Raw genomic sequence first — 12,761 nt, forward strand, 5'->3', positions numbered from 1 at the left:
GAATTAACATTGATACACTGCTACTTTCTAATCTTCACATCTTCTTTAGATTTTACTGGTTTTCTCAATAATATCTTTTTACCAAAAGAAAATTCCAATTCTCTGATTGCATTCACTTGTCATAATTTTTTATGTCTTTTAATCTAGGACAGATCCCAGCTCTTGTCTTTTATAATCGTGCATATTAAACACACTGCATTATTTAGACCACCCCATAATTTGCTCTTAGCTGATATTTCCTTATTATTAGATTTGGGTTATAAATATTTGGCAGTATACCAGAGAAATAGTTTGGTGGGGTTTTTTTGGTGCATCAACTCAGGAGGCACACAGTGGTGATTTGTCCCATACTGGTTATGTTTATACAGCATGTGCTAATTGTGAGTTTTCAAGACTGTTTACTAAAAATAAGACACTTTGTATTATAAAGTGCAGAAAACCAACCAAACTAGCTTCATACTAGTGGAGAATGTTACTAGGTCCTAGATCTGAAAAGCCCAGTATATTTATTTTTATTAAATTAACTGTATAATGGAACTCACTGTGACACTTCTGTACTTGCATACATCAGGTATTAATCATGCCCATACTCTTCTTCTACCTTGTCTCCCACCTCTTTCACTTCTTCCTTCACCCCTTCTCAGTCTCTGACAATCTCTCTTCTAAAAATCCAGAATTAAGTCAGGCACAAGTTGCTCATGCCTGTAATCCTAGCTGCTCAGGAGGCTGACATCTGAGGATCATGGTTCAAAGCCAGCCCAGGCAGAAAAGTCCTTGTGAGACTCTTATCTCCAATTAACCACTCAAAAAACCTGAAGTGGTGCTGTGGCTCAAGGGGTAGAGCCCTAGCCTTGAGCATAGAGAGGTTCAAGGACAGCACACAGGCCCTAAATTCAAGGCCCACAATTGACATGGTCTATGTGTGTTTGTGTTTGCAGATGGTTATTTTTTTGTTTCCTCACAGAAGCTCCAGATTAATATGCTCCTAGTTCCCATTTGAGCTTGAAAGAATACTACTCCTTAGCAGTTAAGCAACGGAATTGAATATAACTCTTAACTGAACAATATTAGCTCAAATGGGGTCATATACTCATTTATGAAACTATGGTGGATGGGGAATAAATACTTTATATGCTGATGTAGGGTATACACCTATTCCTGAACCCCATCCAAATTATGTATAGTAAAAATAAGAAATGCAGTGCACTGAAGAAAGTTAAAGGAATTGTTAGTAAAGAGGAAATAGGCAAAACAGCAACTATTCAATGTGGTATTATAATAATCAGCTCACTAACTTGGCAAGAATATGAAGAAGAAAATTCTTTTTTAATATATATTTTTATTATAAAAATACTGTACAGAGGGGTTACAGTTACATGAGTAAGGTAATGAGTACAGTTCCTATCGAGCATTGTTGCCTCTTCCTTTGTTTTTCCCCTACTATCACTTCCCTCCCCTAGAAGAAAATTCTTTAAGAAAAAAAAATGAGCATCTATTATTGTGATTAAGCTTAGAGGAAAGACATATGTATTGCTTCAGGAGGTTCTGTTGTATACAAATACATGCTTACTTTTGAAAAGAACTCTAAAAATAATATTTTCAGTTTTCTATTGGCATAGATAATGTATGATTTAACTTGTTCCCTGAATTTCTAAATGTCACTACCTACAAAATAGTTTCAGACTTTAGTACTGATACTAGCTAAGATGTTACTGATCATTTAAAAAACAAACTTATTTATTTTTCTGGCCCCTACCATAGCACCACAATCATGAGTATTAGGGCTCAGGGTTATTCAGAATATTTGAATTTCAGTTCTTGAATTTCAGAGTCGGTCTAGCTTAGTCACACATTATATGTTGTCTTTAATTTTCTCAGCTTTCAAATAATAGATTCTTATAGTTCTAGGATTCTGACTTTCTAGCTCTTCTCTATCTTCATTTTTATCTTGCATTTAATTTTAATGGGCATTTTGTATGAAAGATGAAGTTGAGTTAGAGGGAGTATTCAGGGATAAAGAGGGGGACAGTGATGGTGATTTCAAAGATTTGAATCCAAGTATTTGGGAAGATGACATTGACTGAGCTGGTAGAAAAGCAGGTGTACAAGAGAGACAGAGAGTGAGGTTTTTGTTTTTGCTTGAGGTGGGGTGGGAGTGATTTATTTTAAGTGTTAATTTCCAAGTATTTGTACAATACCTTCATTTAACAGAAAAGAAGGCATTTAATGTATATTTCCATGCACTTAGGTTACCATTTAAATTTATGAAGTTGAACCTCCATAGTCTTTCACCAGCAGCAATTTATTTTACTCTTCTTTAGTCAGTTACTTTTTAAATTTTTTTAATTGTGAAAATACTGTATAGAGGGGTTACAATTACATGGGCAAGATAATGAGTACATTTCTTATCAAACATTGTCGCCTCCTTTTAATGGCTCAAACTTTCTGTTCTGTGAGCAAAATCACAGTACCCTTTGTCCTCCACTCTGGTAGATTTTGGAGGAGGTGACTGTTAGGAAACTCCTAGAAACCCTTCTCAGTCTCAAGCCACTATGAAATTATATATTCCATTTCCCAAATATACATACCTATTCACATTTCCTTCCTTCCTTCCTTCCTTCCTTCCTTCCTTCCTTCCTTCCTTCCTTCCTTCCTTCCTTCCTTCCTTCCTTCCTTCCTCCCTTCCTCCCTCCCTCCCTTCCTCCCTCTCTCCCTCCTCCCCATTCCCTCCTTTATTTCTTTCCTTAGTTCCTTATACCAACCCATACCACCATTCAGGTGGGTACTTACTCTCTTTAAATTCCAAATGGCTAGTTCAAATACATCTTCTGTACCCATATAATATTTCTGTCTACATTATTATTTTTTGTGCCTTTCACACTAAGCAGTCAGATCGTGATGATAATTCTAGGAAGGAAAGTTCTATAAAGTGCTAGGGCTTTGAATCAGGACACTGAAGGTTATAAAGTAGAAACTGTGTATGGAAGTCACAAATGAAGAGTTTGGCAGGGAGAAAATGGAAAGTACTTGAACAAATAGGTGAGATAATAACAATTTTTAAATATTTTAAAATTATAATTCTATTTAATTCCATTGGAAGGTGCCATGCAGAAGAAAAAAATAAAAATATGAAAGAAGCAACAGCTTGGGTAAATGGGATAGTTGTAATGAACTAGTTATGGAAATAAGCAGAAAGTTTATTGTTTTCTACCTGAGATAAACACATAGATTTAAAAATCTGTAAACAAAATGCAATGTTGAAATTCAAATGAAAGCCAAGCAGGAACTTGACAGGATGGTGAAATACTATTCACAATGATACAATTACTATATCAATCAGTTCATAAAAGTTAGATTGAGTATTGAAGAATCTCATCATCTAGTTGTTGAACCATCGGAAACTTAAAATCTGGCATATGGAAATATTTATAACACAGAAATTAGTGTATGTTACAAATCAAGGATTTTTCTTTCCTCTGAAGTAAACTGGGTTTATGGCACATTACTAGTATGTGTTTGGGCTTCCATAAAGACTGAGCCAGAATTCTTCTAGATATAAGGTAGGTCGATGTTAGAGAATATGATTTATTGTATTTGAACCTTGTCAACCTTTTTTGTGTTTCCCACCAGGAAATTTTTGCTAAACAAAATAAAATTGACTAAGGAGTTATCCAGGAGATGGGAATTAACAAAGTAGGCTTTAGGATAACAAATTTAAGATATTACATTAAAAAATGCTGACATGGGGCTGGGAAGGTGGCTCAGTGGTAGAGCGCTTGCCTTGCATGCATGAGGCCCTGAGTTCGATTCCTCAGCACCACATAAGCAAAAAGAAAAAAGCTGGAAGTGGCGCTGTGGCTCAAGTGGTAGAGCGCTAGTCTTGAGCTGTAGAGCTGAGGGACAGCGCCCAGGCCCAGAGTTCAGGCCCCACGACCGGACCCAAAAAAAATAAAATAAAATAAAAAATAAAAAATGCTGACAATGGCATGGAAGAAGGGAAAAGACAATTTATGAATACATTATAGAGAAGTAATTGTTAAAGCAAACAGGAAGGGATTATGGTGGGAAAAGATTCTGGTGAATAATCCTTGTGAGCATCATGAGGAATAAGAGAGACATCATACCAAGGGACTTGTTCTCTGTAAAAGGGATTTTTAATACTCAGGAATGATAAAGAAGGAAGTATTTAAAGAAAGACATTGAACTATGAATATCAAAGATCTAAGGATGATTAGATTGTATCTTCAAGTTGCTTAAGAATCTTTGTAAGCAAAAAGGCATGGGCTTAGTGTAATATGTATGTATATATAGTAGATATACATATATATGTGTATATATATATATGTATATATATATATATATATATATATATATATATATATGCAGATGAGATTGGTCCTAGGAGCCAAAAGAATTTTTGGTGATTTGGAAGATGTGCATATTTGAAATGATGTGAGGAAGAGGGTGAAGCGTAGGTTATAAACTAGAATAGAAGCTCAAGAAAATGAGTAATATTCTTCACCAAATTAAGTAAATGTTAAATGTCATAAAGGAGCTCAGGACTCCTTGGGGAAGTAGTTCTCATCACCAGTGACTCAGGACAAGCTAGCAGTCGTCCTCTCCAGTGTTACACCCACAGACAGGCCAAGTAGAGGCCACAAGAACTTACATTCTATGTTTAAGGCAAGAAAGGACACTAGACAATGAGAAGGAAAAAAGGACTGTTCAAATAAATTAATAATAAGCAATTCTAGAAAAGCATCAAGCAATTATTGAAGGTAAAATCATAACTGTGTTGTGCTTCCTTTTCTTGCTATAGTATTCCCTTGTACTGTTTTGTTTAATTACGTGGCATTATTTGGGTAGAGGGACAGTTTAGTGTATAGGCATCATAATATTTTTACTATGCTAAAGATCCTATGTTCTGGCTATAGCTATCTGACTCCAGGTAAACAGTAATTTATTGGTTTTTCTTCCATAATAAGGCAAAAAATGTCTCTAGTATGTACAGTGTCTTCATACAATTGAGCTTGTATGAAAAAAGAAAATATATTCATTTAACTCTGTATGTTAATATCTACACTCAATGACTAATTTTTAAATAAGTTTTTTTAATTTTACATTTCTTAAATTATAATAACAACATGGTATTAATATCTTCTAGTATCTAGAAAAGAGTTTAGGAACCTGCTTATTATAATAATTTCCATAATTAGATACTGAAAGAGGAGAGGCCTATATATCAAGTATTGACCTAAACTGTATAAATGCAGTAAACTGTTTTTTGTTTTTTTGTTTTTTTTGGGTTTTTTTTTTTTTTTTTTGGATCTCGTCGTGGGGCCTGAACTCTGGGCCTGGGCACTGTCTCTCAGCTCTTCAGCTCAAGACTAGCGCTCTACCACTTGCGCCACAGCGCCACTTTCAGCTTTTTTCTTTTTGCTTATGTGGTGCTGAGGAATCGAACCCAGGGCCTCATGCGTGCAAGGCAAGCGCTCTACCACTGAGCCACCTTCCCAGCCCCGTAAACTGGATTTTGTAACTGCACAGTTCTTAGAAGCTATGCCTATAAAGGCTACTAAATTGAAATTTTTCAGTTTTCTGAATTTTTCTAAACTTTTCTTTTAAAAAATGATATAACTTTAGGCTACTAATTTGACGTTTTCTAATTTCCCAGAGTTTTTATCTATATAGATACATATCTTTCTCATACTATCTTGTTATATGTACAACTGTAATTCTATCTAAATCCATCTTAGCTAAAAATCTATGGGTTTTTTTCCTTCTTGTAAACTCTAGAGGCTATAGTGGTTACTTAGTGTATATTTTTTAGCAATTAAATAAATATAAACTCCTTTCTGTATTACTATACTTTGATAAAAACAGGAAGTAGATTCATTTAGGTAGTCTCATGCTGCCACATGAATCAAAATGTTTGTTTTTGTCCTATTCATGTTCCAGATACCATACTCTTCAGCATCTCCTGGGAATTATGTAGTAAGTACATTTGGGTTTGTTTGCTCATAAGAATTGATGTTACATTTTATTTGAGCAACTAAATAGTTGTCCAGATGTTAAGACAAGCCCCTGTGTATTGGCCAAGAAGTGAACATCTTGAGTTGCTTCATCTGCCAACCTCAGTGCATATGTTGATGTTCATTAGTGAAACAGTTATCAATCTGGCCAGAATTGCCCTGAGTACTGTGTTTTACTTCAGCGTATGTTTCTGGAAGCCACAACAGTACTCTATCCAATCACGAAGAAAGCCTTCCCCAGTTACACAGTAATATGCTTGAATTTGCACTTCTCCAAGAGAATGATGTACACCCCCTCTCTGACCTCATTCATCGCACATAAATTTTATGGAGTCATTAAACTTTCTCCCAGTCTCAAAGTGGATCAAACAGAAGAATGATGACTAGTGATTTGGAACGATCTTTAATTTTTTTTATCATTCTTAGAAATTGAGAATACCTATTTTCTTCTTTTTCTTTTATACATGCCAGATTTCCCTAGTAACTCACATAGACCTGAAGCCAAATTAGCAAATTGTATATGAACTCTTGAACTCACAAATGATCTTTTAACAGTTATCCAATTATGATATTTGTTATATCTCAAGAATACCTTAAGAATATTTAAATGTTGTAATATTTAAAAGGAAATAGATAACAGAGAAGCAAGAATAAAATGGTGAAAAGGGAAATCTTTCCCAAAGAAATTTTCAGAGATTGTGGCTAACTTTAAGTGGTGTTAAGAGTTGCATGATTTGGCTACTGGTAGCTCATGCCTGTAATCCTAACTACACAGAAGGTTGAGATCTGAGTATTATGGTTTAAAGCCAGCCCAGATAGAAAAGTCTGTGAGACTTTTATCTCCATTTAACTACCCAAAAAGCCAGTTGGCATGGCTCAAATGGTAGAGTGCTAACCTTGAGCAAAAAAGCTCAAGGACAGAGCGCAGGCCTGAGTTCAAGCCCAGGACTGGCACAAAATATAAAAAAAGAAGAAAAATAAACAATTGTTTTGAAAGAAAATAGATGACCATTTGAACTCCACCCAATGGAAATACTATTTTTTAACACAGTAAAGCACATTGTCCTTTTGATCTATGAACATGGCATTCAATTTCCTATAAGCTATACAAACTACAGAAGTTTAATTTTCTTCACATTTTGTATGAATGTAGGAAATGTAGGAAAATTTGGGTAAACATTATTTTTAGGTTACTTAATAAGTGGATATCTAGTTTTATGAAGCTATAGAATTTACAATGTAATTTAAGTTTATTAAGTTGCATGTATATAATTTTAAATAATTGATAGTCTCTACTCACTTGGAATGAATTAAAAATTTAGCCACTCTTAAGTGGCTTAAGTTAATTTGATCATTGTACATAGAATATCTGAAAAATTCTGAACTCATTGCCTATATTATTCATTTTGCTTTTCTAAATTAACTTCAGAATTGCCCATTTCTATTGCAGCTTGATTATATAGCTATAGCATTATTAACTCACCGCATTAGTCAACATTGCCTCTCATTTCTAATTGATATGATAGTTACAAATATCATGTATCAGAAGTGCTGCAATTGGGCCTAACAGAAGAAAGAAACAGCCTTGATGTATTTTTTAAATGTGAATCTCTAATTGCTCTAAATGAATATATATTAGCTTCTTATAAATACCAGCAAATAGGAGCTGGGTGCTGGTGGCTTGATGGCCTATAAATCCTAGCTACTCAGGCTGAGACCTGAAGATCATGGTTTGAAGCCAGCCTGGGCAGGAAAGTTCATGAAACTCTTATGTCCAATTAATCACCAAAAGGCTGGAAGTGGATCTTTGGCTCTAGTGGTAGAGTATCAGCCTTGAACAGATAAGCTCAGATACAGCACTGGCACTAAGTACAAGCCCTGGGACCAACAAAAACAAACAAAATAATCCAGTGGCACAAAAAAGAAAATTAGGGTAAACACAAGCACACACAAATTACTTCTATTTTATGGATTTATAAAAGCCCTATTAAGTGGTTTCTCCTTAACCTCATTATACCTGGTATGATTAAGTCATGAATAATAAATCAGTCTTACAATCTCATTGTTTGTAGAAACTTGTCAAAACAATTTCCACATGGTTAAGCTAAATTATGTTTTGCATACTGTTCAAAATAAATGATGGAGAAAATGTTTCCTATTACTTTCAAATTAGATTATAGAAACGAGTCTAACATTTTTCTGTTTTTCTTGACATTGTTTAATGAACTGCTTTGTTTTGACTGAAATGCTGTGTGATTGTTTAGGGTCCTCCAGGAGGTGGAGGGCCACCAGGAACACCTATCATGCCTAGTCCAGCAGGTACTGTCATCAAGCTCGTCCCATGGTCATTTGATTATCAAAGTCACAAATACAGAAGTGGTTTATGAAATAAAGTTAGCAGTATTCATCATCTCATGATGGTTACAGAAGTAGCAAATAGGAAGAAATAAGCTCTTTACTGTGGTCCAATTAAGCATTTAGAAAGTTCCTTTTGTGTGGATAACAGGTTTAGTCAGCATGTCTTTGGACCTATGTAAATTGCTCAATAATTTATGTAACTTAAAGATTTAACAAAACTGAAACATGCTAGTATCTCACAACTTAGAAAAAGTTACTATATACATTAAATATTATGGTGAAACTTTTTTGTATAGTTGATTCCTGTTAATAAAAAATGAACAATTCTGCATGTATGAATCAACTTGTAAAACCATTGATCTGTTGAGGTTCAAAATAGCAAGCCAGACCTGTGTTATCATCTTACTAAAATGACTATAGATATGCTTACAGTTTATTTATCCTACATGTCTATAGAAATGGTTAGGGGAAGTGGTGCTGTGGCTCAAGTGGTAGAGTGCTAGCCTTTAGCTGAGGAGCTGAGGGACAGCACCCAGGCCCAGAGTTCAAGCCCCACGACTGACTAAACAAAAAAAAAAAAATTAGGTAACAAATTGAGAAAAGATTGTTTAATCTTCTAAACTTAAATATACTTTAGTTTATCCATGACCATTTTACATAATTATTTCAACTATCTTTATCTTTTCTTCTGAAGATTTTCATTCAGACTGTCAAGTACATTTGGACACTGTAATGATTGGGGTTTAAATTATTCTTAAAGCTTAAATTGAAGCTTAAATTTTCCCAGGAAATGCTCTGGTAACATCAAAAACCATAAAAAGGTTCAAATATTTGACTCTATGATCCTAGTACTAAAAAGAATTAGAAATGCAACCCAGAATTTATGTTCAGGTATGTTCATTTGTTGTACTCAGTAGTGAAACAATTGACATAGCCTTTATTCCTAATCCAATTTTAGTGAAATTATTAATTTTATAGCACAAAATATAATTGAAATGTCATTGAAGTTATTATCAAAGAATTTTTAGTGAAATGAAAACAATTAATGCTCCAGTTTTAATAAAATATGATTGTGGTTTTATTTTAATAGACATAAACACATATATAATAGAAAAATTTTAAAGTAGAAGAATTGATCAGTGATTACTTCTGGACAATGAAATAAATAGGAAATTTTTATAATTAGAAATAACTTTTAATTATGTTTCACTGTTAAACTTAAATGTTCTTAACTGGTTTGTCGGAGACTAGAAATATGTGAGAGCTTAAAATTCATTATTAAGAATCATACCAATATAAACAATTTCCAATCACTTAAAACACATTTGATAAATGATATAAAATTTTGCTTTACTCTGCAAATACACATAATGTCGTCTATGTCTTTAAAGTATCTTCATTGGGAATGAAATAGCATTCATTGAAATTAGAAGCATATGAATGGAATCATCTTCCAAACATTGTATTCTTTTTTAATATTATATTAATGCTTAATGTATGCATGTAACATGCTATTAGTAAACCCTTCATTATAAAACCAAACTTTTTTTGTAGCAACCTTAATCATTGCAGTGAGAAGTCATCTTATCACCTTTTCCTTGTAACACAAAAGTTGCCACCAGTATATACTGCTCGCATTTTTACCTAGTCACCTTTCATTCACACCCACCCTTCACCACTATCATACCTCTAATCATAAGCCAATATCCCTACCCTCAGGAATCCACACCGAAGATCCACATTATGGCAAAGTTTTATATAAACCGAAAGAAGGCACATATTTCCTAGAAAATTCCTTTGTTTCCCTTATTCCTTTTATTGTTTTTCTGGTAACATATTCTTGCTGAGTCTTAAAACTGATAATTTTATCTCCTTTGCACACACACTTAAAATAAACAGCCTAGTTTATTCTCAGCAAAAATAAGGCTAATACAGTTGAAAAACCATTTGAAGGTTGAACATGTTTAAAAAGCAATCCAACATTTTCTGAAAAATATTTTGTGTATAATAGGATTTATTCCATTAGCTAAATCTAGGCAGTTATTTATCACTTGAGATACACAAGATAAATATGACATAGTTCCTTTTCTTCTCTCAATTAGCTTATTATACCATAGTCAATAAGTCAAAGAGAAGAATAAGACAAAATATTAATTGTAGTGCCAGGTAAAATCCATGAGTTGGGGAGTATTCATGAATATGGAAATTTCAAGGAAATATTTGTAATGACTCTTGAATATTGAGTAGATTTTCAGCAGGTGGGAACTGGGGAGTTAATGCTTGAAGGAAGAAGTTTTAAAAGAATGGAGATGAGGAAAGTTAGTTATAGACAGCAAGAAGCCTGTCTAACAGAAATATGCTATGCATAAGGATGTGAAAAGTATTGAGGCCACAGAATTATGTATAAAGAAGTAGGGAACAGCCTGATGGAGCATTTTAATACTATGATATATTCATTTCAAAGTAAGAAGTAATACTGAGATTTATAGATCACCGTTGGCAAACAACCAATAAATGATATTAAACCTATTCTCTAAGTAATACACACTAAAAGGATAAACTTGTTAATGTTTAATAAATAACCACACGATTAAAATAGAACTAATTGTCCATTTTCCACCATAAGAAAGCAAATTATTTTTTACCTTCTATCTTGAATCAGTCGGTACAAAACACATACTTTCAGATAGCTCTGTCTTCAAAACAGAATGGTGTGCTATATTATATTTAAGAAACTATAATCATAAGAAAATAGAAAACTGTGTTTTATGATCAATATTTCCTCAATTTTTAAGATAATTAGCATTTTACTTTGTTTTACTTCATAAACATCATAAAACTTAATTAGAAGTAGCAAATAGATATGACATGTATTCTGAAATACTGTGAAATATCACATTTATTTTTATTGTAATACATCAAGAATAAAATGAGTGAAAAATATTTATTAAAACATCTTGCTAATTATCATGGGTGATAATTTTATACTCTTCAGCATTATCAACCTTTGATAATATACATAGGTAGAAACATCTGGCTTTTACATTAAGCACGATAATTTTTATAACAATTTTATAGTCCTATTCAATTCCCACGATAAATTTTATCAATTTTAACCAATTACTAGCTTAGAAAAAGTAGATTTTAAATTTTCTTAAGGAAATATTGAAAAGGGAAAAGCTTCTGAATCTAAATTTTAAGAGATTTTTGTTATTTATATACATACCATTGTTTGAAGAAGTAAAAATATCCCTATTTAAAAAAGAATGAAACAACTTTGATACAATGTTTAGATTTTTAATGTTCTTCATCTTGAATTATTGGAGTGATCAGATCTTTTCTCATATGTCTAATGATGACTGCATTGTGGTATTTTGGTCAGAAAATAACACAAGTATATATTTTTAAGTAGTAATATTTTTAAATAGTAATATTAGAGCTATCAATATCTGTGTATATCCAGTTTATCTTTGATTATGACTTTGTGATTGCTTACTAATTTAAGGGTTACCTTTTGTTTCAGATTCAACCAACTCTGGAGACAACATGTATACTTTAATGAATGCAGTACCTCCTGGACCGAACAGACCTAATGTAAATAAGATTTTTTTTTTAGTGTACTTGAAGACTTTGTAATTCTAAGTATATTCCATATTCTGAATATTGCCTACACTTCATTTCCCAGAAACATACTGGATATAAAAACAAAAAAGTCTGTCCTCCAGTTGAAAAGAACATGGAATATAATATGTATAACATTTTATAGCAATATAATATAAATATACAATTGAATTTGATTATAAAATGTTAGTCTGTTATCTCAAATACTTAATGATTAATATTATTTGAAAATTTCAGGCTTGTGTAATCATTTATCTTGAGTTCATTCTTAGCATAACTTATTTTTTTTTCATTTTGATGATTTTAGTCCTGATAACTGATATACATGAAAGTAAATTATGAAGTTAGATACACTTGTTTTCGTTTAAATTACAAAACATAGTGTTTAAATGGAGCCATGATAGCTGCATAGGGTGAATTGGGCTTCTTAATAAAGTATGACTGTGATTCTCCTGCATAATTTCATAATTTTCCCATGATATAAAGCTTACATTGGCCAAAAATATTTACAACAGAATATAGTTGTAAAAAGAATTAAATATAACTGTAAAATATTTATAATCTAAATATTGATACAACTATATAAATGTGTTTATGCTACATAAACACATATGTATATAGGGTAGCTGAAGTTGAAAAATAATCAGATGACGTATTTTCTATATGTTAAACACTCTGAACATTATAATCTTAGTGTTATTTAAAACCCTAAAACAGTGGGGGGGGCAGAACCAAAGAAATTATTACATT

At 32.6% G+C, this 12,761-nt stretch overlaps 1 protein-coding gene across 2 annotated transcripts in view; it reads left to right on the forward strand.

The window, feature by feature from the left end:
* Positions 1–12,761, forward strand: part of Ssbp2 (single stranded DNA binding protein 2) — a 242,450-nt gene that overhangs the window by 206,587 nt on the left and 23,102 nt on the right. For both annotated transcript variants that reach the window (XM_042690759.1, XM_042690758.1), the window contains 3 exons: positions 5,959–5,994; positions 8,297–8,351; positions 11,914–11,984. In XM_042690759.1, the coding sequence (XP_042546693.1) occupies positions 5,959–5,994; positions 8,297–8,351; positions 11,914–11,984 (162 nt within the window). The remainder of the gene's footprint in view (positions 1–5,958; positions 5,995–8,296; positions 8,352–11,913; positions 11,985–12,761) is intronic.

Source organism: Dipodomys spectabilis, unplaced genomic scaffold (genome assembly GCF_019054845.1).
Source record: "Dipodomys spectabilis isolate Male_0828 unplaced genomic scaffold, ASM1905484v1 ptg000140l, whole genome shotgun sequence".
NCBI lineage: Eukaryota > Metazoa > Chordata > Mammalia > Rodentia > Heteromyidae > Dipodomys > Dipodomys spectabilis.